The 27,900-nt window shown below is 39.9% G+C and overlaps 2 protein-coding genes and 1 long non-coding RNA gene across 4 annotated transcripts in view; 1 reads left to right on the forward strand and 2 right to left on the reverse strand.

Annotated features, from left to right (window-relative positions):
- Positions 1–8,045, forward strand: part of rerg (RAS-like, estrogen-regulated, growth inhibitor) — a 40,881-nt gene extending 32,836 nt beyond the window's left edge. For both annotated transcript variants that reach the window (XM_032589734.1, XM_032589733.1), the window contains 2 exons: positions 2,049–2,122; positions 6,350–8,045. In XM_032589734.1, the coding sequence (XP_032445625.1) occupies positions 2,049–2,122; positions 6,350–6,760 (485 nt within the window). In that variant the 3' untranslated portion in view covers positions 6,761–8,045. The remainder of the gene's footprint in view (positions 1–2,048; positions 2,123–6,349) is intronic.
- Positions 7,985–8,793, reverse strand: LOC116736881 (uncharacterized). Its single transcript, XR_004342698.1, has 2 exons — positions 8,085–8,793; positions 7,985–8,049 (listed from the first exon to the last, which is right to left on the reverse strand). It is a non-coding gene; the product is annotated as an uncharacterized LOC116736881 (long non-coding RNA).
- Positions 8,794–21,375: 12,582 nt separating this feature from the next.
- The window catches only part of syn3 (synapsin III), a 107,956-nt gene continuing 101,431 nt past the window's right edge, over positions 21,376–27,900 (reverse strand). The window contains exon 14 of the mRNA XM_032589036.1: positions 21,376–27,866. Within this exon, the coding sequence (XP_032444927.1) occupies positions 27,743–27,866 (124 nt within the window). The 3' untranslated portion in view covers positions 21,376–27,742. The remainder of the gene's footprint in view (positions 27,867–27,900) is intronic.

Raw genomic sequence — 27,900 nt, forward strand, 5'->3', positions numbered from 1 at the left:
AAAAATTGTTGCTTCACCCTCTCCTCCTTTGGACCTGTGACACCACCTGAACCTGGGAATCAACATTCTCCTATGGGTTGTTGCTGTTGTTGTACGGTGTTTCTGTTCAATGTGCCCCTTTTTTAATTTGGGCCCCTGCCCCTCCAAGGTCTCTGCACGGCCCTGGATTTGAGGATCTGATTTTAAGCTAAACTACCTAGCTTATAGTTTAAACAGTGGGACTGTGTCCACCACTGGATGGTGACCTCTGTGGCCCCCTAGAAAAAACCCTGCCTCCCTTTAACAAAAGAAGATATAAATCCAAAACTCAACAAATTAAACATAATTTGAAAATAAATAAATCATATTGCATATATACACACACATCCTTGTACTTTTATACAAACTGAGGACTTTGTATCGACTTCCATTCATTTCAGCAACTGTATTTATGCCTATAACCCAGACATACTCCTAACACTAACAAAGTAAACCAAAACTTAATTCACACCAGACCGCAAAATCCAACCAGTAGAGTGCAGTGGAACTGCAAATAAATAAATGATTAAATGAGGCCCAGGAAAAGGTCCTCACACTCCGCTAAGTGTGACCTCACTGTGTTGGTAGATGTTGTGAAAGGCGTCCTCTTTTGTAGCATTTACAAGTACACACACATAGCAGTGGGCACACTAAAGTGCTAATAGCAGAGCTAATATTATTTTATAAATACCGTGTTGGTGTAATGCTTTAGTGTTAACAGAACTAATGTTTATGATTAGGGCTTATTCCAACCCTCTGAGTCTGCCGCTGTGTTTGAACACCACATCCCGTTTGGGCATTACTAACCGTCTTCTCATCTTCTGATAGATATTCAGGCGAATAATGTTATATTTCACGGGGTGCTGTGGTGGCGCACAACCCACATAAGACGTCCTTAGTCCTCGACGTGGCTGCCGCAGGTTTGAATCCCGGCCTGGTGACCTTTGCCATGTGTCTTCCTTCAATCTCATTTCCTACTTTCCTGTCTGAGCACTTTCAAATGAAGGCCGCTAGAGCCAAAAAACACCTTTTAATAAAAACAAATGTTATATTCCATTGGATTAAAAATGCTTCTACATTGTACTTCAGTCATGTTAGTTTAGAACAGTCTACAGCTGATGTTTCCTGCAATTGTTTAGATTGTCCGCCGCTGTGTTGAAAGAGGGAGCAAGTTAATATTTTCATTTCTGAAATCACAACTTTTAGTTCAGTAAAGCTTCTGTCTCTCACTCTCAGGCACGAAACAAAACTTTAGTCAGCATTGTTCAGCATAAATGATCCGCTGTTTTGGCCCTTATGGCTAAACTGATAAAAAAAAAAAATAAGAATCTATGTAAATCAAATTTCTGTGAAAAAGAAGTTTTGGGAAAGAAAAATTGTAGGCCTAAAAATAACGTGTCCAGTAATGTACTCAGCTTTCCAAAAAATGTATATTTTACAAATTTTTTCAGTTGACATGGACAATCATAGTGTATAAACAAAAGCAGTGTCTCTTCTCAATCTTATTAAGGAAACACCTTTTCAAAGTAGGAATAACTGACTGTTCTGTATTAAGAGAAAAACACCTTTTCTGTTTTCAATTATTGCGTGAATGACAGAAAAACCATCATATTTCTGCTCATGCCAGAAATATCTGGGTATCTTCGATAGCTTTTCCCCTGTAGAAATGGAATCATTTGAAATCTGCTTCTTGTACTCACTCAGGTTATCTTTGTCTTATTTTAACATTTACTGTACGATCTGAAACATTAAGTGTGACAAAGAAGCAAAAGCTGTAGAAACGCGCTGTGTGTCATTTGTCAACACAGGTACTTGTGGAGGAATTTTTCCCTCCATTTCAGTGGTGATCATAATTTCCTTCTCTCTGACTTGACCAACTTAAAACTGCAACAGGACGAGTTCTCCTCCCACGTCAGGATTTGTCAGCATCTACTGATGAGTCATAACCGAACAGAAATATTTGAAGGAGAGCTGAAAATAAAAAATAAAAAAACTATCTAATTGCGTTTCCTTTTTTTGTGGCCTTACAGAATCTACGTATCGTCACCAAGCCAACATTGACGATGAGGTTGTCACCATGGAGATCCTGGACACTGCAGGCCAGGTGGGATAAATTATCAACTGAATACTAAGACACACAGCAGGGTGATGTGATTTGAGGATCAGTTTCACTCTGCATGTTTTGTACACCTACATTATACTACATTCATTTGAAAAGAAAACATTCCGTTATCTAACACTGAAGAACATCTGACCCCGGCCTTGTCTTATTAACTTTGACCATAATAATGTCTGATTGGATAATTGCTCCAGCATCCTCGCCAATCAAAACCATTCACTGGCCTGATTGAAACCGGGGCCCCTGGGTCAGGATGTTTTTTTTCAGACGTCACAACCATGTTGACGTCATTCATTCATTTTATTACTGTATTTGAACTGTTCTTTTCCTGCGGTCACCTAATTACACAATACGGAAATACGACGACCGAAAACCAGCTTTTCTGAGTTACGGATCACCGTCGGAGCGCCTCCTTGTGTTCAGTTTCAGACGTCTCACTGAAAACCTTCAGATTAAAGGAAACAAAACCAACCCAGGAACCACTGAGGCTCTGATCTGTCATCATCTGGAAACTGAGATGCCAGTCACAACACCAGGCCTAAAAATACTGAGAAGGCTCCAGCCAAGAACTTAAACAAAACTCCACCCCCGTAGTTAATGCTTTTAGAATAGTTGTCTAAGCGACTATTGATTTCTAATTCAGCAAATCAGTTATTGAAACATTCCTATATCAAAACAATGGTTTTATCCTTACTTCTGCTATGCATTGTAAACAGTGTTGCCAGTAATTTAGTCTTAAGCTAATATTAATTAGTGTGACGACAATTTAAACTTCTTTACTTTTCTTCTTAATAATCATGGTTTTGCAACATTTGTGTCTTTACTGAACTCTGATTTTATGAGTTATTTCATGTTTTATTCTGACACATTTTGGTGCAAACTAATAATAATTATTTGATTGGCAATTTTGCCTCGTTTCTAAATTTCTCAAATTGACCCTTGTTTTAAAACATTCACGGTTCAAACTATATGTCACTTGTTAATTTTTACTGTTTGCTTTGATCATTTATTATTTTAATCAATAATTTTTACTTCGTAGTTTAGTTGAGTGTTTCTGGCTTAGTGAGCTTGTTGATTAGACTATTTTAGTTGGAAAGGTTTGCGGATGTTTGTTACTAAACTTATTATAATATATTGTACAACTTTTATAAACTTAAATAATTACTGAGCTTAAGGCATTATTCGATAACTAACTCAGACGGCGCCTCAAAAACAAAAACTGGATTGAGGCACTGTATGGAAGCCATGAGAGGACATATTTAGAGACCTTTTCCAATGATGTGACCTTAATCTGGCTTTACGCTGAACATTTAGCCTCAGTGTGTATACTCCACCTGTGCCTAATATGACTCTAAGTGTCCTCAAGTGCTCTGTGGAGCACCGTTACTTGGAGAGCAGCAACAGTTGTTAGAAGGAGTGTTGGTTGGATGTGAAAGTGAAGGGTCCTTCAGGAAGGTCATTTCCTGCAGCCCAGCAGGAGTGTTGGAGCGCTTGCGTAAGTCCTCAGGAGAAGATAAATATGCCGCAGTGCTGCGTAGGTGTTCTGCTGGAGGCTGATTTCCCCCTGCGACACTTCAGCCCAGTCATCGCGCCGTCATTACAGAGAGGGCTATTTCAGTCGGGCGTTAGGACGAGGCCTGCATGTTTACTGACCAGACGGCGCCGGATGTCAGGAATCTCCTTTGCTCTGATTGGGTCAAAGCGTTGAGCAGGATTCCTCCAGAAACAGCAGAAATCTCAGGTTTAAAAGAGGATGAGGTGCATGGAGTGTTCCTCATAGGAGTCGGAGCAGATGCTTTCCTAAAATGGCTGCAGAATTCAGTTTACGAGAAGGTTTTGAGGTTTTGAAGTATTGGCTTGTAAAACACTGGCTATAGAGTATTTTCTGCATTATCTATTTCTTCCCTGTTTGTTTTTTATATCGCACTTAAATCTTTCAAATCATTTAAATAATTTTTCAGTGCTACATAAATTAAACCTAAGCTACCTACACCCACACATCCATGTGTGAAATATAATTAGCCTCCATGTTTAATCATGAACTAACTGTGATAAAACTAATTTTATTTAGTTCACTGTCTGAAGGTCACTGGGCCATCAGTCTGTACGTAGGCCCCTCCGCTGCCTTTGGCCCCCATCGTCTTCGTCCCCTTAAGTTCAGACCGTTACGTTTTCGGAAACTGATTTTCTTTTTTTTCCGGAGTAAAAATAGGTCAAAATCACCTCACCTAGAATGATATGCACTCTCAAAAAAAAAATAAAATAAAATAAAATCTTGATTACGCTTGAGATAATTTGACTTCATTGAAAATTATTTTAATGCCACAATATTACAAAGGGAAAGCAAACTGTGACGTGCCACTTCAGTTTTCATTTCTGAATATCAACTAATGACATGTATGACTCTGTGCGGGGAAAAAAAACAACCTTTTCATGGGAAAGAAACATCAGGCAGGACAAAATACAGCAGTAAAATCTGTTAGGATTAAAATGGACATTAATAAGCAGCAGGAAGGAACACTTAGAGGATTTCATGGAACAAGTTTTTGCTTTTAAAACATTTCACACTAGATGTTCTATTGCCAGAGAAATAAATTATTCAATTAAATAATTAAATTAAATAATTTGGGGGGAATTATTAGTGCACTTGGATGGATTATGACAATGACTTTTAGTAGCGTGTGTTCAAATTATTATGTAGATGACTCAGTACTTATAAACGAATAGAGAAAATAATGCAAAAAAATGAAAATACTTGCATCTAGTACATAAGTTTAAAATTCATCAACACAAATTAAGTATCCATATTATATACTGTCTCCAACTGGATATAGTTTCAAATGCTGGAGAGGAAAACGGTTTTGTTATGTTTGCATCTAAACTAAACTATTAGATTTCAACAATTGCATGTTCTAATGAAGAAGTTATCCAAAGAGCTCCGTTTCTATCCCAGGGATTAAGAATAAAAAGGGTTTCATAAACTGTTTTATTGTGCTTGGATTAGGTTCCTTAAAGAAATGCCTTTCCTGGAAAGAGATGAGGGGGAGAGATCATGAAATCTCAGTGGTGTCCCCGGGGCCCCAAGAGCTTTTTATTCTTTATGGGGAGATTTAGGGCCTGGGTGAGTTTCTTCTGCCTGGGCTCTGCTTGAAAGCAAAACAAAAAGAATGCTGCTTTAAAAAAAAAAAGTTGCCAAGATAATGTGCATCATTACCAGCAAACTGAACTGAAAAGAGGAGATCCTGTCACAGTGTGTTAGCTGACAGTATTTTGTTGACATCCATGTTTCCGGAAAGCGTGCATCCTTAATATTTTTGTGAGATTTTATTTGCCTCCAGCTGCTCTGTTAGCAAGAGAAGTTATCTATCTCAGCTGTGGACTAACCAGGCTTTCATTTTACTCGTTAAATTTTGTCCATAAAATAGAAAACCACTTCTCTGCTTTATGCATTTGTCAGCTGTGCTGCAGGGCTAGCTTTGTTTCGCCTGTAAACAGAACCAATAAAGGGAGATTCATGCTTAGCTCCGCTATTATTTTTGTTTTTGTTTTCCTTGCTTTCCAGTAACAGCTAAAAAGATTTTACTACTTTACAACATCTAACAACATTATGTTATCATCTCTGGCTATGAGAATAAAATCATATTTTTGTTGCTGTATTGGGGTTGGGAGGTTACAATTATTGTTTAGCGTTCAACAGAGTGAAATGAAACCCAAACATCTGATATTTTGTGAAATTTTATGGGCGTGGCTGATGGTTGTTCTAAGCTAAGAGTTAGCTTGGCTAGCAGCCTCGTTAGCAGAAGGAGCTAGCTCCTTTGTATAGAAGAATTTTATAGAAGAGCCATTGATTCAACATTTTCAAATGACAAACTGTGAGATCTCTGATGGAGAAAATCGTTCCCGGAGGCCAGTGCCTGAAAATAAATACAAACTGCTGTGACTCATGATGTGAAAAAAGTGTTTCCATTGCAGTTTTGCGAAACGCACAAATTTTGATATGGCTGAAAAACAACCTGACCCAAGAGCCAAAACTTTTTATTGACAAATATGTTTCTTCGAAATTGGTGCCAAAGGAATTAAAAGACACCTAAACTAATATCGTAATTGTTGGATTCTTTGGTCAAATTTGATTTAGTGGTAAGTTGTCTTGGCTTGGTCAGATTGTGCAACCTTTACTGTAAAGACCATGTCAGTAACGTTTTTTCTTCACAGGAGGACATCCAGCAGAAGGAAGGTCACATGCGCTGGGGCGACGGATTCATCATCGTCTATGACATCACAGATCGGGGAAGCTTCGAGGAGGTAGCCCCTCTCCGAACTCTCCTGGAGGAGGTGAAGAAACCAAAGAACGTGCCTCTAGTGCTGGTAGGGAACAAGTCTGACCTGGACCACGTCCGCCAGGTCCCCACAGAGGAAGGCGAGCGGCTGGCGGCTGAAATGGCCTGTGCCTTCTACGAGTGTTCGGCCTGCGCCGACGAGGGCGGCGCCGTGGCCGAGGCGTTCCACGAGCTGTGCAGGGAGGTGAGACGCCGCAAAGCCGTCCAGGGCAAGGCCCGTCGCCGCAGCTCCACCACGCACGTCAAGCAAGCCATCAACAAGATGCTGACCAAGATAAGCAGCTAGGGACGAGTCCTGCTGGTGCCCAGTGATAAATGGAAATGTTCTATTTTTCTCAAGGAAATAATTGAGACAATTTCTGACTGCGAAATGATTGACATGTGGCTAACTTATAGTGGAATCTCCATGTTCTATGACTGATTGACATTGAAGAAGTCAGCAGGGCTATGAGTTTTCTCTTTGGAGGAGCCAGAAGACGTCAGTCTGCTGAGTTCTTGATGTTCCCTTATTCAAACCTTTAAGCTAATTCAGTGTTACATGGTAGCTTAATGTGGCATATCAGTTATATGTTGAGGCTCAGATATTTCTGGCGTGAGCAGAGGTGTGTTTTGTTTTACACAAAAATGTAAAACAATTTCTTAGTCCAGAACGGCCCGTTATTCCTATTTCAAAAAGGCGTTACCTTAATAAGATTGAGAAGTGACGCTGTTTTAGTTTAGTCGGTTGTCCACGTCGACTGAATTTGTAGTTGTTGGAACAGAGAGAAACGTACCACCTGACCAGCAGTGCGCAGCATCAGTTGGGGGAATGCCAGTCCTGTGTTACTCTGTTTTCCATCCAGCCAAAAAACCCCCCAAAAAAACCAACTCCGGAACTTCTCTGGAGTCTTTGATCTAAAAGAACGGCTTAATGGAAAACTTTAGTGGTTTTAAAACCTGATAGTGGTAATGGACACATGCCTAGTCGAGTCTTTTGGCTTTTTATTGGTCATAATTCCCTCTATAATTCCCTTTAAATTATTTTGTAAGCCGAGGGATTTATGAAACTGTTGTAGGCGGGGTATCCAGCGTGACATGCACGGAATCTAAGAGTTCATGATTAAAAGTTGCTTTATTGCAGCCGGTCTCAGTGGGATAAATGTGATCTGCTTCAACAAACATGAGAACTCTTCTGGCAACAGTGGTAAAAAAAAAAAAAAAAACCCAACAACTTCAAGTTCAGAGGAGCGTTGCTTGATGTGGATGGATCCCAGTGTTCTTCACCCATGTCTTTCCCAGACGAAGAGGTAGAACATTTCTGCCTCCATCCTGGAAAGCTGCTCTGTAGTAAATAGGTCTAAGTTGGATTAAGATCTCCGGCTCTGCGGCGGACTCTCAGGCCCTCTGTGTTTGTCTGGGACGCACCAAAGCAAAGGTCCAGATCATGTCAGAGCTCATGACTGTAGGTCCCTGCTGCGTTCTGTAAATATACAAAGGGAAGCGACGGCACATTCTGAGGATTTCCTTCTGTTTATTTAAACAGCAGCATCTATTAAATGCAATGTTTGTGCTTGTTGTCTGATCTAAACCAATCAGCTGTACACTTGGAATTAAACACTGATGTATCCAACCTGTACACTGAAAAATAACAGCATTTTTGGTGACCATAATGTCAATATATGACTGCATGCATGGGCTTTATGTACTTATATATTCATTTTCCCTTGTACGGTTCAGCGGCGGCACTCAGAATTGAAAAACGCAACAGATTTACTTTCACAAGTAGAGTGTTACAGCTTTCGTTATAATGCCCCACTTGATATAAAGATAAAAATGATAAATTGCTTTGTGTTTATTTCAAATGCAATAGACACAGAGACGGAGAAAAAAGAGAAAAACGCAACAGAAAAAAACGTGAGGAAAGGTACAAGAATCTGCTTCTACACCTGCAGAAAGAGAGAAAAAACAGAGGCGATAAACCTCAGTGACAAACATTATGCATGTAACAACAACGTCACTGAAGGCTCATGATGCTCAGTGATGAGATGCATTCAGTGGCAGCCACAGCCCAACATGGTGTACACACCTTAACCAAGTGAATATCTGCGTGTGTAGAGAGTGTGTGTTTTAGCATTCCCCACCTTTTAATGCCTATTTGTTTCAATAGATACTAGGTTATGAGGACCCTGGCTCTGGACCCCATAACATGAAGTGCTGTACTTTGGTTAAGCCGGTTTAGGTGTAGAACTAAGGTGTGGATCAAGTTTAGATCAGGTTTAGGGTTAGTCTTTAACAACTGGTGAAAACTAAATGGTAACCAATGCAAAATTCTTGTGACGATTAAAAGCTAATGTGTGTATGTGTGAAACCGCACTCAGGTACATCGAGTTTCTCCATAGGAATGGTCAGTAGTGGCTGTGAGGAACCGCAGCAAGTGATTCCAGGGAAGACCAGCGCAGGGACAACAGTGACCCTCCCTCAAGGAAGAGCAGAGGAGAAACACCCAGCAGATGACCGGGCTTCTGTCCAGTTGTCTGCCAGTCGTTGACTGGGCTCTGCCCAACAGAGCCTGTGCTGGGGGTCTGTGCCTTTAAGGGAACAGTATGAGGAATTTTCCAGGCACATAGTACAATTTTATAGCACAATCAACTCACTATGTAACCTCCAGTTGTTATAAAAATGCTATAAAACAAACGAAATTTGACTTTGCAGTTTGACGTCTTGAAATTGGGCCTCTGTCTCTTTAAGAAGCTCCAGCTCTTTTCCACACTCCGCCTCCATTAAGTCATCACAGCAAGGTTTCTCCATTACGCAGTGTACAAACGTTCCCAGGTGTTTGATAATTGGTGGTGCCGCTAGTCTAGAGGAACTGAGGGGAGCTTGATGAGACCAAGCGTTTATGCGTCCCAGAATGGTTGCCATGGGAGATTAAAGGATTCCTCAAACATGCATGACCGAATCGAGGCAACACTCCAGGTATGTTGTTGATGAGAGAATTACGTTATAGCATGATGGAAAGCTTAAAAAGTCAATAATACATAATATTAGCAAACAGTCTACTTCCTTCAGTAACTTCCACACCAAAAAGTATAAATGTTAGCAGTACCTGTTGGCTTTTAAGTATGGTGCATTCACAGACCAGGGGATTTTGGAGTTTCTTACTAGCTAATCATCCACAAGAGAAAAAAAAGATGATCCATAAAATAGCTCAGTGAATTATGATTCATATTTTTTGATGGAAATAAATGCTTTGTCAGGCCATGGGCTGTCACATTAGTATAGCAGAAAGTTCACCCTACTCCCCATGCTGAGTAGATTATGAGTGAAAAATCACAAAATCTAATTACAACCCAACTCTACATCAGTATGGGTCAACGATAGCATCACAGTCATTTTCTTTAACCAAACAAACGTTCCTTTAAACGTCTCCTCTGGTCATGTTACAGGCATTCAGAACTTTATCTAGAGTTGGAATATAAGTGAGTCCTAAATTTGAGTTTAAATATCCATTTCTGTTCCTCTAAGATCTATGAGCTTGTTCTCCTCACTCATGCTCTCGCCAAAACCAGCAAAGCTGAACGTCGCTCATTTCTGGTTGTTTTAAAGGGAAGGAGACCTCCCCACAGTACACCGTGTTACTTCAGATGGATGACCGGCTTGAGGAGAGAAAATGAAAACAAAACAAAAGCAAAAGACAAAAACGATAAGGTGAAGAGGAAAGGAGCAGCTTTCTATCTGCCAGAGAATTACTAGTCGAAGGTTTCACCGCAGCCACAGAGTTCCTCCTGTTCCTGAGCAGCTGGGTGGAAAAAACAATATCAGACTTCATGTTTAAATCTGTATCAACTCAACTAATTGCAAAGCAACTTCTCGTATTAAAGTTAGCTTCCAGCACGCTGCAGTGGCTGCTCAGAGCAGAGTGTGCTGACAGCTCCCACACAGCCGCCTGCTGTCAGACTAACTGGAAAGTCTTCCTGCTTCTCAGCCTGAAGTGCTTTTCCCTCCTCCTGCCGCACTGTTCAGCCTTCACAGTAATATATTCTCCACAGGCCTCGGCTCCTGCTTCCAGTTTGTGTTGAGCCGACCGGTTCAGGGAGACATGCTGGAAATGTGCAAATATCAACGGGACTTTGTCCTCATGTTTCCATATTTAGACGCTCCAGAATAAAATAAAACCGATGGGATGCCTCTGCTGCGGGTGAAATCTTCCACACGAAATCACAAGAAAAATGTTCCCCTTTTAGAACGGGGCTTACTGCACTTATTTCTATTTGCTCGATTCTACAGTAATTAAAATTCTAAATACTTTATTTATCCCGAATGAAAGTTAAATATTCTAAAATTGAAAATGTATAAATAAAGGTGAAAAAAAATGAACATATTACTTACATTATTCAAGTAGCTTCAAAGAATCTGTGGATGATAATGCTAATCCAGCTCATTTGCTTTTGCCACTCCCTTTTAAGTCTGTGTAGCAGAGAGATGCTGGAGTAGGGGATACGATCCTTTTCCATTATGATGGATGAAAGACACGGTTTGGTAACGCTCTAATGAGAGAGCTCATGAGTTTGGATACATTTTTATGTAATATTTGGTGAAATTGGCCTTTAAGCTGCAGGCAGGTTAAACAGTTTTGATAAATAAATCAGAGTTTTTTGTTTAAATACAGATTTGTTTTCGAGTGCCCTACTATATAAGATTCAACTTCTTCTAAAATCACACCTACATAGATTAGTTTCTTGTCACAGCTGTTTATTATTGCATTATGCAGCCTCACTGGACTCCCATTTGAGGCAATACACTCAGCCACATGAAAATATTTAGTAAACATGAGGACACGTGAATTTTTCCTCGTTATTTTTGAAGGGAAACAAACGTCTCTGGAGTGAAAATGATTCCCACCAGCGTCCGTATTTCCTGTTTAGACATCCAGTCACGGGGAGAGAGAGCAGTCCGGGGATCTCAGTCCGTTTTTAAATGGACTGACAGTGTGACTGAGAGGAACCCAGCAGACGACGATTCATTTGCACACAGACAGAAGGCGCTGCGCGAGCTTTTCTGGGTTTCCTTTTGAGGATGCATTCGGTGGCAGACGTGTTCTCGACACGGCATTAGCTTTTCCTTCAGAATAAAAGGAAACTCAGGGAATCAGGGAAGGATGAGAGCTTCACAGTAGAGGAAATGAAAAGTGTGCAGAGGGATAACATTCCCTGTGCAAACAGGCCAGCTCTCCAGAGCTCTACTCTACCTCAGTCCAGTCTCTTACCAGTAACACACAGTTCTACTGGAAGTGGGTCGGTTACACTCTGAGGCAGAGGAATCCCAGCATCTCTGATTTGGCTGAGAAATTCCTCCTCAGCTCCGATCAATCTGTATCCTTCAAATATTTTACAACATAGGTGATTTTATTACCATGTGTACCACACCCTACATAAACCTTATCTGTCTGACAAAAAGAAGCAGCTGAGGTAATTCACATCTTTCATTCTGGAAATGCTTTTAAAGTAGTCCACTGTTAGACGGGGCAGCACAGGTGGGTCCAATGAGCTGGACATGGAAACTGACCTGAGACAACACAGGACTGGGAACCAAACGGATAAACAGGCCTGGCAGGAATCTAAGAAGTACAACACTGAGAAATTCAACTTAGCAACAGTTCAAACCCGATTGATGAGTGGATTTTTGATGTCCAGGTGGTTGAGGACTTTGTGTCCTTCAGCAACAGTTAAAGATGTGAAATGAAATGGCTGAGTTGACAACAACCCCAAATTAAGAATATTGGACGGTTTAACTAAAACATTGCTACTGCCATTAAAGGTTCAGCAGCTTTACTCTGAACTTTTTGTTGTCTCATTTTTTATTTGTAATACTTGGATAATGAAGTTTCTATATCTCTGCTGGTGGTACGCCGGCGCGTTCAGATCCAGTTTATGTAGATGAACATTTAATGCTGAATGTTCCTCAATGTTTCTGTTTGCATAGAGCAAAAAAAAGGGAACCTGAACTTCTTTGACACAAATAGTTGGGAAGTTTTATCTTTCTCTGCCTATCGGTGTTATACAGGGCATTACTGTCCCCATGACAACCAAGGTCTTCTCTGCAATTAAAGAAACTCTCTTTGATGACCGAGGGTTTCCTCTGCACACACACGCACACGCCTCCGCGCACCCCGACACACACACACACACCCACACACACACACGCAGGATTCTTCCAGGTAAACATACAAAGATCTACCCGCACAAACAGACATTAAATGCATTAAGTGCCACAATGAAGCCATATTTTTTTTATTTTGAGACTTTTATATAAATTAATTGAACATAACATCGTCGAGGTTAAACATAAAATCCCCACAGCAGATGAATGCAGTCCCTGCTGCTCCATGCTCTCGTGCTGGAGAGTGAGGGACCGACAACATTAACCAAAACATTAACCATGCTGGAAATGTGCTCTCCAGCATTCATATCACTGTTTGGTTAGATGATTGGACGTTTCCTCTCGGATTCCTGATGCAATGTTTTAATTCCGATGTGATCCAGATATTGCAGCTTTGATTACAAACCAATACTGACCGGATGCGATATCAGCACAAATCGTATGTACTTCTATTACTCTTTTAATAGTGAGGACTGTTAGAAAAAGCTTGATCAAGTGATATTACTCCAAGAGACAACAGTCAACAGCAACAGGTAAGAAGACAACTGACCCATTTATTATTAACCCATGGGATACAAGCACTGCTGGATAGAAATTCTGGAGCGGAATGCTTCTAATTGGAGCGCTTGTGTCGAAGATTTCAAATGCAGGCCAATATAATCCGATGCACGTTTTTTGGATGATATCAGACCGATTTCCGATATCAGTATTGGATCGGGACCAACCTAATTTTCACTCTTAAAATGTGAAAGAAAATGGTACGGCATCTTTTTCTCAAACCTGTGAATAATGGAGTGATTTTAGACGATGAAACTCTCCATTCACCCGTTGCAGCTATAATTTTTGGGGGGTTTAATCGGTTTGCAGGTTTAGACACAATAATAAATGAATCTTTGGTTGCAGTAGCAAAATTTCAGATTGAAATTTTAATAATATTCCAAAAATACATTTATTGAGTGGAAGAAAGTTTGTTTGCTTTTTATCCCAGAACCCAATACAACAATGACAAATTTCGGCATCTTTCTGCCAATGACATGCCTATATCACTGGCAGAAATTAAACAGATATCCCAGGGCTTGTAATTAAATAGAAAAGCTACATTATATTGCAACTCTGCAGAGCTACGCTGCATGAGACAGCATTAAAATCCAATATCATCCATCCACCAAACTTTACACTTCAAAAAAAATCCATAGAGAGGCTGTTTGTTCGTCTCATCAGGGGACATGTCTCCGCTGCTTGTTGTTGAAGTCAAGGTTTGGATTCAGGCCGTTCCACGATGCGCTCTGTTCTGCAGCTAATCTGAAGGTCACATGAAGTTTGGAGAGCTGTTGCTATGACTGCAGGTAGCCGGGAACCTCTGCTCTGCTGACGCAGCTCTGTGATGTTCCTACAGATAAATAAATGACTGTTGCTCCTGTTTTCCACTCACTGGGGAATGTTTTACAGTAACGGTGGGTGAATCTATCCAAATATCGAATCCATAAATACCAAGTCAGTATCAGTATCGGATCAATACTTTAATTTCAGACTCCCTCTTGAAATTTCCATTTATTTTTGTGTTGCAGTTTCTCAACTCTACCTTAAAAAAAGATTTTAGATTTTTTTTTCCTGAAATGACAACTTTTTGCACTTTATTTAAAGGGAAACGCACACAAATGAGTTGTGCTGCATTTCTGCTTTTCTTATAAATATGTTGTGAAAGTATTTTATAGACACTTATAGACCTTGACATATGAAACTCAATTAACAAAAATTGTTTGTATCTGTATTGGCGATATTGGCCCTCTATTTATTTGGCATCAGATCGATGACAAAATTCGCAGTATCAAACACCTCTCTCTATTCGGTAGCGGGAAAAAATGACGAAATGACTTATTTTCACAGGTGGTTTCTGTTCTTGGGGACATTCTGGAACTCAGTGAGCTACTGTAGCAAAAAGAAAAAAAAATCTTCATTGTGACGACACTTTTCCAGCTATCTGATATGAAGCTTTCTCACAGTTTTAGCATGCGCAGTAATTAATGCGACCTGTATGTTTTCTTCTGGTGAAATTTTGTACTCTGTTGTTCCAGCTGTTGCTAAGCACCGTCTCTTTGTCAGGTACGTATAAAGGGGAAGGACACAAACACTTTTGTGTTCGGCAGATGTGGCTGTAGCCAGTGTTGTATAAAGTACTGGAATCTCAGAGTCAAGTAAAAGTACAAGTACCTCTCCAAAATACGACTTTGGTAAAAGTCGAAGTCACTGACTGAAATGTTACTTGAGTAAAAGTCTTAAAGTATCTGAAACTTCTTGTACTTAAGTATGGAAATTACTGTAAAAATGGATGTACTCAAGTAATGTAATGAAAAGTACAAGTAAAAAGTAAAACAAGGCAAGTTTGAATGACATTTCTTATATCTTGGTAAACTTGTCAAATAAACTTAAAATAATGTACCCAACCAAGTGCAGGCAAAATGAAACCTGCTAATAAATTGTTCCAGTTTTAAAGAGTAGCACATGTTAATGGTTTGTGGTTTTGAACTTGCATGCCTTTCCTATATTCGTTAAATTTAGTCTAAATTGCTATCGCTATGGCTTCTGTCCCCCATTGAACTAGGGTGACCAGACGTCCTCTTTTTCCCGGACATGTCCTACTTTTCAGACCTAAAAAGATGTCCGGGGGGAATTTAAAAATTGTCCGGGATTTTGGTCAATTGCCTCAAAACACATTACATAGCTTACAGTGGATTATAGGGCACGGCGCTGCGTGTCACGTAATCCCTGAGCCGCGTCAGTGCGGGCAGCACTCTTCTCTGTTCGACCCATCCTCCCACCCGATGCAAGGTGTTCCGATTTCTGATTTCCCCAACAATGGGAGAAGCGAAACAGGTGTATCCTATTGGAGGTGATGAACAAGCCAGGCAAGCAGGCTACGACTTTGTTCGGTAGCCTGCTTGCTAATCAGTAGGTGGGGTCAAAACTATGAGGGGCCGTTTAGGACAAAATTTACGTTTTGTCTCTCACACACTACCAAAAACTCTCGCATACTCCAAAAAAGTAGCCACGCACACTCCAAAAAATTACGTTTTGTCTCTCACACACTACCAAAAACTCTCGCATACTCCAAAAAAGTAGCCACGCACACTCCAAAAAATTACGTTTTGTCTCTCACACACTACCAAAAACTCTCGCATACTCCAAAAAAATAGCCTCGCACACTCCAAAAAATTACGTTTTGTCCCTCACACACTACCAAAAACTCACGCATACTCCAAAAAAATAGCCTCGCATACTCAAAAAATTACGTTTTGTCTCTCACACACTACCAAAAACTCACGCATACTCAAAAAAATAGCCACGCACACTCAAAAATTACTCACGCACATTCAAAAAATACTCAAATTGCGTATACACACACTACTAAAATGTCACACACACACACACAAACGTTAACTTTCTCGCTCACATACACTACTATCAGCTCGCTCACATACACTGTACTAACAGCTCGCACATTCACAAACGTTAACTTTCTCGCTCACATACACTACTACCAGCTCGCGCACATACACACAAACGTTAACTTTCTCGCACACATACACTGCTAACAGCTCGCACACACACAGACGTTTATCTCTCACATACACAAGACTAAAGTTGAACACACACACAGTACTAAGACTCGTTTTATGTATGTGTGAGAGCGAGACTTTTTATGAATGTGTGAGAGCGACACTCTTTATGAATGTGTGAGAGTTGTCACGGAAGAGGCGGGGCATAATTTTTGGATCAAACTGCGCATGCGTAGATCCTAAACTATAAGTTTCGATTGTTGACTCACTGTATGTTCTATTACTTAGTATATTTGTGCTTTTAAATATATATAGAACGTTTAACTTTCTTGTAGATTAAATGTGCTATAGAAATAAATGAATCTGATTGATTGATTAAAAATAGCAAAATTGCTGTAGTACAATCTGTCCACTGGGAATTTTGCTATTTTTAATCAATCAATCAGATTCATTTATTTCTATAGCACATTTAATCTACAAGAAAGTTAAACGTTCTATATATATTTAAAAGCACAAATATACTAAGTAATAGAACATACAGTGAGTCAACAATCGAAACTTATAGTTTAGGATCTACGCATGCGCAGTTTGATCCAAAAATTATGCCCCGCCTCTTCCGTGACAACTCTCACACATTCATAAAGAGTGTCGCTCTCACACATTCATAAAAAGTCTCGCTCTCACACATACATAAAACGAGTCTTAGTACTGTGTGTGTGTTCAACTTTAGTCTTGTGTATGTGAGAGATAAACGTCTGTGTGTGTGCGAGCTGTTAGCAGTGTATGTGTGCGAGAAAGTTAACGTTTGTGTGTATGTGCGCGAGCTGGTAGTAGTGTATGTGTGCGAGAAAGTTAACGTTTGTGTGTATGTGCGCGAGCTGGTAGTAGTGTATGTGAGCGAGCTGGTAGTAGTGTATGTGAGCGAGAAAGTTAACGTTTGTGTGTGTGTGTGTGACATTTTAGTAGTGTGTGTATACGCAATTTGAGTATTTTTTGAATGTGCGTGAGTAATTTTTGAGTGTGCGTGGCTATTTTTTTGAGTATGCGTGAGTTTTTGGTAGTGTGTGAGAGACAAAATGTAATTTTTTTGAGTATGCGAGAGTTTTTGGTAGTGTGTGAGGGACAAAACGTAATTTTTTGGAGTGTGCGAGGCTATTTTTTTGGAGTATGCGAGAGTTTTTGGTAGTGTGTGAGAGACAAAACGTAATTTTTTGGAGTGTGCGTGGCTACTTTTTTGGAGTATGCGAGAGTTTTTGGTAGTGTGTGAGAGACAAAACGTAAATTTTGTCCTAAACGGCCCCTCATACAAAACACTTCGTTTCTCTCTCTCGCTTTTTTGTAACGAGTAACTAAACCACACATTGAAAATGTATCGGAGTAAAAGTACGCAATTGAGTTCGGAAATATAGTGAAGTAAAAGTGAAAGTCATCAAACATTTTCATACTCCAGGAAAGTATGAAGTACTCCAAAATGTACTTAAGTAAAGTAGTGAAGTATTTTTACTTCGTTACTATACAACACTGGCTGTAGCTTCCTCAGAGCTGAGCGCACATCATCACGTCGTCATCAGATGAGACGGGAGAAAACATTTTCACTGAAGAGCCGAGAAAAAGACGAACAGCTGCGCTTAAATATGATACAGTGACGAGGAAATGAAAGGAACTTAATGTAACGAGACAGGGATCAGAAAGTCTTGAGCGTGGAAGGAGAACGCCCCCTGCTGGTGAAATTAGAGTACTATTTAAAAGCAAATCAGCCCCAGAGCACGTTAGAGAAACTGTAGACTGAAATTAAACAAGAGAGTAAATTTCCACCAGAAAAGAAAAAAAAAAACTCAGAAATTTTTAGATTAATCTCAGAAATGTTCTAGAAAAATAAAAATAAAAACAAAAACCAAACAAGAACATTTCTGATTTTCAAAAGCAGAACATTTTAAACTTTTTAAACGCAGAACGTTTTAGAGATTGATCTCAAATAAATTTTCGACAAGGTCCCTTTTTTTCTGGTGGAAATGTACTCCTTTAAACAGCTCTGTTTACAGCTGTTTACAATGGCCCTAACAGGCTGTCGTAGATTTTTTTAAAGGTTTTTTTTTTTTTGGCTCTAGTGGCCTTTATTTGAAAGAGCTAAGACAGGAAAGTAGGTAAAGAGAGAGAGAAGAAAACATGCAGAAAAGGTCACCAGTCCGGGAATCGAACCTGCAACGGCTGCATCAAGGACCAAGTCCTCTTTATATGCGTTATACTTAACCCCTGCGCCACCACATAACCCCAGTCGTCATATATATTCTTCTCTCTGAGTTGCTTTGATTCCCGTCAGGGCCCATTCGCTGCCGGTGTCGTGTCGATGGATGATCCCACAGGCAGGCAGGGACCTGCGGCACATCACAGGTTCCCACATCCCCCCTTAAAGACCACAAAAGAATTCACACTGGCAGCAGATTACCATCAGGCTGCCAGGGGCCTGGTATGCAACACGTGTTCTGGACTGGGTCGAGGGGGAGGGAGGGTAAATGTGAACGGCAGGACGTTTCAGGACGCAGGGAGCCGCGAGGGGCCTCAGAGGCTGACTGACACACGGAGGAGGGAAGGGTTCAACGGCTCTTTAAGGAGCCCATAAATCTGTTCTTATGAGGTGAAAGCTTGCTGAACATGGCAGCGAACTGGATCAGAGTGACGGGCGTTAGAGATAAAAGCAGCAGTAAGAGGAATGAAATGTTGGACGTGTTACGTAATGCTGGATCTTATCTGAATGGCCTCGTAAATCAGCGGCCACGGACTGGATGGTTGCAAAGTTTTTAGTGAAAACAGCACAGAGTTTCATCTTCAGCCTCTCATCCTTATGGGTTTTTTTTTTATTAAGATTTGTTAGAGATTAACAAGTCATGTTGTTAGAAGCGAGACAATCTTGAAGATGCATTCCGTGACTTGTTAACCTAATATTAGCTAAAATAGATGATCATACTGGGTGTGCTGCAGGAAACTTCGAAAATCTCAGCATTTTCTTTTTTGAGCTCCTGGAACTTTAATTATGTTCTTAAAATGCTTCCACAGGATTTATGCACTTTATCTGTGCATAAATGTGGCATCCATACTGCTACTATTCTGTTTTGTGTTTATTGTGCAGACAGACATGCTAGCTCTCTTGAAGACTTGTTTCAGGTTATGTGGTGACTAATTTTAATAAGCCTGAGGGAAAAAAAAGAAGAAGCATGTTTAAAATTAGGATCTGATTTATTCGGGGAGTGAATCTGCCTGTACCAACCAGGCTCTATGACAAAAACACCAACGCCCCACTGCTTAAATCATGAACAAACTGCGATAAACTACATTTGTCTTTCAGGTTTGCTGACCCTATTGCTCCTGATTTCTGCCAAACTTCTTGAATAAGAAATTCAAGACAACACGAAGTATGCTCCGGTGTCCCAAAGTCATTTCTAAAGTCTCTTCTCCACGGGCGTAACTTGAACCAGTCCTTCCCCGGTCCGCCCCGACCAGATTCGTCTCCATCTGCAGATCCTGTGCGGTTACTCCTCGTTTTATGGAATAACTTTAGGGGTGGTACAAGATAGGTATCGAAGACTACATTTGTTGATTGCTCATCCACTGACCTGAATCCTCGGGCCAAACTCCTCGAACAATAACATCTCAAACACCATTTTCAAACCCTGACAAGATCATAGTAGTTGGAAATATTATGAGCTGCAAATCAAATAATTTTTGGTCAAACCTGGAGGTCCAAACCTTTTCATGAGTTGTAACAGAAGAGCGCATTCAGGGTCAACTGGACGGGGTTGACCCTTCCAGTCAACGAAGGCACATAAAGACATCATTGGAGCGTCAACCACAGCTCTTGAGCGCTTACCACTCAAATTCACACCCACATAGTGAGGAACACAACACCAAAGGAGACACGCCCAACATGGTCACAACCAAACCAGACAATCACCTGCTAGAGTGAGACCTGACAATGGTGAAAGGGCTTACGTGAATCACTGTGGGAATCATTTCACAAATGAAAGAATCGTGTTATAGTGGTGAACCTTTCCAGGGCCGAAGTTGCTCCAAATAAAGCATCAACATGTCATCGAGGAAGTCTCAAAGGAACCCAGAGTCACATCTAAAGGACTTCAGGTCTCACCGGCCTCAGTTAGAGTCAGTTTGTTAATTTAACAACAGGAAGGAAAGATTGGGCAAACATGTCCTGCATGGGAGAGAACAAAACCACTGCAAAGCAACCACCAAAAATACATATCGATGATCCCACAGACTTCAATCTGTGGAGTGATGGGTCAAAACTGGAACTTTTTGGACGTCCAGCGTAACACTGACTACACCTTAGACACAATATATCATACTAGAAGTCAGACATAGTCAGACATTTCAGTACTGTGATGATCTGGGGTTGATTTGGCGTAATTTAGTGAACTATTAGCTCTGTTCTCTAGTAAAATATCCTGAATGTCTGGCCATAAACTCATGACCTTAACCTCAAGAGCACAAAAAAAAAGCAGAATGAAGGTTTTGAAGTGGCATGACATCAAAAAAGCAGGTTAAAACCAACCAGTTTGACTAATTAAAACTATTTTGCAAAGGGAGATAATGCAATTATTTAGTTTGGGGAGCAATTACATTTCTTTTTCTTTCTTTCTTGCATGCGTTGAGGATGTTTTGATTGGTTTATATTTCTCTTAATGACATAAATTGTCATTTGAAAACAGTTTTTGTATTTATCCAGGTGTTTGTCTGGGGGGGAAAAAGAGCAACAATAGAAGAAATTTGTCAAGGGAGCGCATATATTTCCTGATCAAAGCATAGCCGTCTATAGTTTTCTACTCAGATGTGCAATTTTCTCAGAAATGAAGGACATCTGGTGTTGTTTGAAAAATAAAGTGAGCGAGTGTGTTTTATGCATCCACAGCCTAATGTGGTTCATTTCAGAGTGTGATTTAAAATAGGCAGCAGATGAAAGGAAGCGCTGCAGTCCAGCAGGTTCCTCTTTGAGGCAGCTTGTAACATGCCGAGCTTCATGCCAAAAGGAATAAAACAGAGAACTAATCTAAGATGAAGGGATATTTAGGATTATCACTGCATTTTCTGATTGTTGCGGGTTTTCTATAGAGACCCAGGATTTTTCCCGGAGTGACCATAAATGGAGAGAAAAACCCCTCATGTTGAAAAACAGAGACCAGAGGACAAGCACAGGTATATTAAAAGTTGTTACGCTTTATTAACCGAAATCCTGTTTTTTCAGACACACACACAAAGAAAGAAATTCATAAAAGTATAGAGATCATGTGAATAATAACAATATTAATGATAAATTACGGAAACACAAGAGGTGCGACACACGTCTCACAAACAAGCAGCCAGACATTAAGGTCACATGATCACTAAATTTACACACCTCAGGCACACGAGAAAAGTTGGTTTCCATGCCATGTTTACAGCGATATACAGAACATTAATACACTGAAAAACCTCACGACACCACGCTGTCGTTCAGCGGAGAGGAAGGAACACAGCGGACCGGATGACTGCCAAAGGAAATCCATGCTGTACACACACATCACATTAAGAGTTAGCTTGCAGTACAAGGCTCTTTGAATGCATATTAGTTCAGTTAGTTTTAAACGTTATGATCAATAAAACGTAGCTGTATTGCGTTTTTTATTTTTCTCCAAAGAAGCAAAACAGGTGCACAAATACTTGAAGTTAAAAGTAAAAAAAGAAAAAAAAAAACAGGCCAGCAGCAGGGTCGTAGCAACCTGCCAGGCTGTTCTGGGCTGAAAGACAAAGTCTGGGCCCCCTCAGGACACCTCAAGATATTACTGATGTTTTTAAACACACATTTAAAAAAAAAAAAATCATCAGCAAGTGGCAAAATATCCATGTTATAGGAAGCCCACTCTTAACTTAAACAGTAAAGTTAAAGAACTGATACAATTTGTTGACAGTGGACCAGATGGAACCAGAGGTTTTTGGGGTTTGTTCATAATTAAATTCAAAAAGAGGGAAAAATGTTTACCGCACAAAGCATTAATTTTTATTATTTGGACAAATATTTAAAGATAATTAAAATCTCAAATTTAATTTGGAATTGGATTATATAAGAAAAAAAGATTATATATATAAAAAAAGACGCTTATCAAAGATATGTTGCCTTTAAAGTCTTTCTGGTCTTTTGTTACACCTTGTCCATATTAGATCATGAAGTAGTTTCTTTTTATTTTATTCAAGGATAACCTGAGTAAAAACAAAAAGTTGTGTTTGAATTTTGTGAAAAAGTAAATGCCCCCTAAACCAAATCCTGCTTTGTGATAACTTGCATTCAGTCTTTTACAATCGTTTTACTTCAGCCACAATAAATTGTTTTCAAGAAATAATGGCTTGTTAACAGTCATGCCCTTAAATGGACTGAGGTTTGGACATTGACTAGGCCATTGTACAAACTGTATTTTGTTCATTTTTGAGCCACTCACTGAACTTCCAAAGCCTTAGTAATGACTTTGTTATAGATTCCAAAAAACTTTCCTTCTGATCCTTTTTGCTGTCTTTTAACCTGCTTCGTGCTGTCAGACAGGTACTATTTAACATGTTTTATTATTCTACAGGTCTGTCAATAAGCAGGCATGTGTGCTGCTAGTGGAACCAAACCAGTTAGTTCAGGATTTGACAAGGAAGGCAATTATATTTTCACATTGGGCCAACTGGTTTGAAAAGTTTTGAATAAATAAAACTCTTTACTCAGGCTAACACACATAACAGTTGCAATATAATTGTCTGCATAAGAAATATATGAGCCTTAATTCATTTATCTTCATTAAGTCAAATAAATTTTTCAATTATTTTCAAATTTATTGAGGCGCATCAGTAAATTTCCACTAGAGGAGACTGAGTGTTTTGGGAGTGCCTGGTCATTTGGTATATCACACTCCACTAATTGTTGCATGCAAGGCACACCGGCTCCATCCCGTTTCATTTTAAATCATACAGGATATGATATTAAGATGGTGATCATCCTTAGGTTAATATCGCACACACTAGAACGTTGTTTTTCTAAAGTTTGCAGGTCGAACTGGTGGAAGGAGTTTGAACGTCTTTGCACAGATCTTGAGACTCCTTGTATAAAACACTCCTCGCTTCACAAAATCTCCACAAGTACAGTCAGTTTGTGAAAGCACTGCTAAGCCTGAGACCTTTTCCAGCTTGGTTTCAAACGACTCAAACATCGAGTGTGTCAAACTAATGAGATTATGTTCCTCAGCTCGAAAATAGTGACCACTGAAACTATACGACACCAAGTCGTCGTTAAGTTTTCACTCAACTTCCAGTTTGAAGCGAAAAGAAGAGAAGTGACATCCAATGCTCTCCTGACAGAAATCAAACGGGAGACCTTCAAAAGGAGGAAGCAACAATTGCTGAGTTTCTCTGCAAGGCAGGAGAGGCCAGCCACGGACACAGTGATTACAGTAGCTAACAGCTAACGCACCGCTTTGTGAGTGATGTCACAGCTTTATTGTGTGGCACACAAGGGATAGAAATCCTCATTGCTCGATTATGGCTTTTCATACTGGTGTTGCATGCTAAGCAGGAGTAATCCCTACAGTAAAGATAATGAGATGTATTTTGGTCCATCTTGACACAGTGAGAACAGAGAAGGAGTGACCGCAAAAGAGTGAAATTACAAGATGCGGAATTTGCAGAGCAACCTCTGAGGCAGAGTTACTGGTGGCGGTGGGCCCCGTATGGGTTCAGTGCAGGCATGATGGGGACTAACTGGGCCTGGGCTCTGAATGGGCTTCACATATGGGATCCACTTGGTCTGACTAAATACAACTCACATAGGCAGAACCAGCTGACAGCTATAGCTTTGAGCTGAAATGGACATTAAGAAAATCAGTTACACATTAGGGACCCATATGGGCCACATTTACATTTTTACCCATGAAGTCAGTTGTCTTGCATCAAATCTATAAATAATCAATATAGCGTCAAAATGTAAGCCCAAAGAAATCCTCTATTGGTTCCTTTTCCTGCCCTGCTTGCCACCACAACCTTAAACACATTTATGAAACTGGTTGTCATGGTGACTCATGAGGCTCCATAAAGTCACGTATGGGTAGGTGGAAAAGTTAAAAACAAATTTCAACCAGTGGAATTCAGTTTACATTCTGTCTGACTCAATCATTTCTAAGCTAGCAGAAACTTGAAATATTAGCTTCTTTCAGATGCTGTCTGGTTAACTTTGGAACTAAAAATATGGCTACAGTAAAACAATAACACAGTAACACAGTAACACAGTAATACAGTCCAAGTTTGAACTGTCTCAGCTCAAACTTGGACCGTATTACACCCACTAAAAAAACTGTTTGCCCTGGCTGGTGGGTATTACAATAAAAAAAAAAAAATTAGACCATGGCTTTATTGAATCTTTAGAGTAAAAGCTAACATTAGCATAACCATCAAAATAGCTTCCTACAAAAAAAAACTAACTATATTTGGGACAAAAAAGCTTCTTGCACATTATTATGGGACCTCAGATGTAAAACAAACAAGTGAAGGACTTCATTTGTGAAATAATTTGAGCTTTTACATGCCAAGGCTTTAAAACAGACAAACAAATCTTACACGGGTCTGCACAGTTGTGTATTTTTTTTAATGTGTTTGTGTGTTTCCTCTATTTTATTGCTTGCTTTAACTAGGGCTTTTGCATCTGCAGTTTTAAAGGTCAACTTTTTTAGCAGGGTTTTTTTTATGTCAATGGTGTGAATAAAAGTTCTTTATATTAATGCAGCATTACTTTATTTCTATTCAGCAGTAGGAAAACATCTCAGGCTAAAAGTGTGTAAAAGGTAAGGGTAAATATTGATTTGGTCAAAGCTGGTTCAGGACAGTTAGCGCTGTTAATGTCATACTGCTCTTCAGAGGTTTCTCCCTTCAAACTTCAAACAAAATGTCTGCGAAGGTAATATGATGCTAATTTATAACTGGCTAATAAAACCCTCTCAGTTAGCATTGACTAACATTTAGGCTAAGCTACACCAGCTTTGGTTTTTCAGCATAAATTCTTCTTGGTCATGTATTTAAAATGTATGCCCAGTTAAAAGCAAATCAAGTGGAAAGAATCACTTTAAAAAATCATTTTGGTAAATTGCTGGTATTGGTAAAAAAAAAAAAAAAAAAAAAATATATATATATATATATATATATATATGTACTTCGCTGTAAAAGTATTAAAACTAAAACTCTGCACAAATATTAACTAAAGTTAAGTGTTCTGTCTCTGCTTTGGAACATGTTTATGTATGCTAGTATCGTAGATGCTAGGAATCAGGGTGTCCAAATTGGTTAGCTTGAGAGGGCTAACGAAGCTAACCACTCTGAAACCAGCTCCTCTGAAATGAAATATTTTAAAAGCATGATAGCTTGGGTACAACATTTGTAGAGGTTCCCAAAATGAAGGACAAATTCTGAAAATTTAAGAGCGCTTTAAAGTTTTTGAAGTTTTCCTCGGAATGCCATTTTGACAGCTATGTTAGTGGTTAATTGTTAAGCCATATTTGGTAAAACACCAAGTGATTATGTAGAGAGGAAAAAGTAAAACTCTCTTTGAATATTGTGGTGACACAGAAATTACAGTGTATATATGAATGCTGCCTGAAATCTATTGTTTTGAATTACAATTTTTGTCACACGCTATCAATTGAAGGCAGACTGGCCTCAATACAGAGCTTCTTAAGCCCTCCAGAGGGTGCTGGTTTGATAGGTCTCCATGCTACTGCTGTCACATAACGTTTCTCATGACTTTCTTTGCCTCAGTAGATGAACAACAACAGAAATTCTCTCCATATGAACTAAAATTCAAGCAGAGAACTTGGCTACCATTACTATTGTTTTAGATGGAAGATGTGACTCCTGCACCCAGGTATCCAGATGTAGAGTCATGACTCTTCTGCACCTTTCAGCTACGTTCTCAGCTCTATGTTCTCGTTGTTTTTCTTTGGTGGAAATGGAAAAAAAATCTCACTCTACATGTCTGAAAACAGTGGGAAAATTGTAATATTTGCCCTTTAAAGCAAAGCTGTCGTTCAGCTGTGGGTTTGAAAGCCTGTTTTCCTGGTGTGAATGACAGATGAATACACAATGGCTGTATTGTGTTTGCAAATCTGACCTTCACCAACGTTCATTTCTCAGAAAACCTGCAGCACGCAGCGAGACGAAAAGGATTCCTGAAGTCAACTCACTTTCCAGGAAACATTTTAACCTATAAATACATCACAACTCTTCAGAAGTTACGACTGCCTCGGTTTTTCAGTTCGAGTCCATATACGGCTCTGAATTCCAAAACAAGACGTACTGCGGAGCACCTGTAAACTCAGCTGACAAGGGCTGCAGAGAACAGAGAGAAAATATGGAACATTCCGGAATATAAGAGAACCTTTTCTGTCTCGACTGAGCCGCGCTGCTCACTATTACCCAGCAGAAGCAGGTGTGATGTAAATCCAGCGCGACGAATGCTTAAAGGTGAAACTAACCGAGCTTAGAAAGATAAAGAGAAACTGAGCTGTGGTGGAAGACGACGGCCATAAGCCAGGACAGCATTCGCACCGGGTAGAAATGTTTCTACCAGCTGACTGTTTTCCTGACCCAGTGCAGAGGGGTTTCTTTATATCTGCCATTGAAAAGCACTTTGGTAAAGTTAGGATAGGGGTAGAGGAGTCACTGCGTCACACTCTGGATGTCTGAGAAGGTCTGCGACTGCTGGCTGAGGGGCTTCAGAGCTCGCTGGTGAACTGTGAATGTTTGGTACGTTCACGTACACCAAAGTGGAACCGCACTGCCGTCCGCAAATAACCCGGAAGCCGTGTGTCACTTAAAATGGGTAAAGATGAAAGACAAACAGGAACATAGCTGTATCAGCTGCACAGGGAGGATGCAGAATAATAATATACCAAGCAGCACAAGCTACCACATGAGGATTTTCTGTAGTTACAGCAGTCAGCACTAGAAAGGCCAGACTTCCTCAAGTGATCAAATCTTAAGGTGTAAACGGGTACAGTGACAGTTATGGCAAAATTTATGAAGCTGTGAATAAACATCTTGTAAATGTCTCAAGTTTACTTTGTGTCACGTTACATCCATAAACTCTAATGGTTATTATTATTTTATCTGTTTGCTTTTTGTAACATTCTTCTGCTCACAATTAGAAGCAGTTGTTGAACTCTGCTGTAAAATCTCAATACAATACAATTAAGTTTTTTGGTTAAACGTGATGAAAGTGTCAAGAATACTTTTGAATGGCACCTTTGAAGGTTTGGCTCCTTCTAACTTCCTCTAAGATCCTGAGGATCTCTTGGCCTTTCTAGTGCTAAACTTCACTAATATTCTGAGAACAGCAGATGGACAACTGGATTAATGCAAAGAAAAAACACAAAGCCGGAGTTTGGAAGAGAGAAGAGACTCCTTTACAGATGAAGCCGTTTTTTCTTTTTTTTTTTTTTCCACCCCTTTTCATTATTTTAGTCTTTGATCTGACGTCCAACATGAAGCTCGAGGGGGGCGGAGCTTCTTTAGTCAGAGAAGAGGCTAGCGAAGGACTGCCGGAGGCTACGGATGGTCTCGGCCTTGGCCTCGTCGTCGGTCAGGCTTCCCCGTAACGTCTCTGTGAAGGTGTTGGTCAGTGACTGGGATTTGCTGCACAACAGAAAGAACAGTCATAATTGGGCAA

Source organism: Xiphophorus hellerii, chromosome 17, assembly GCF_003331165.1.
Source record: "Xiphophorus hellerii strain 12219 chromosome 17, Xiphophorus_hellerii-4.1, whole genome shotgun sequence".
In the NCBI taxonomy this organism is placed as follows: Eukaryota; Metazoa; Chordata; class Actinopteri; order Cyprinodontiformes; family Poeciliidae; genus Xiphophorus; species Xiphophorus hellerii.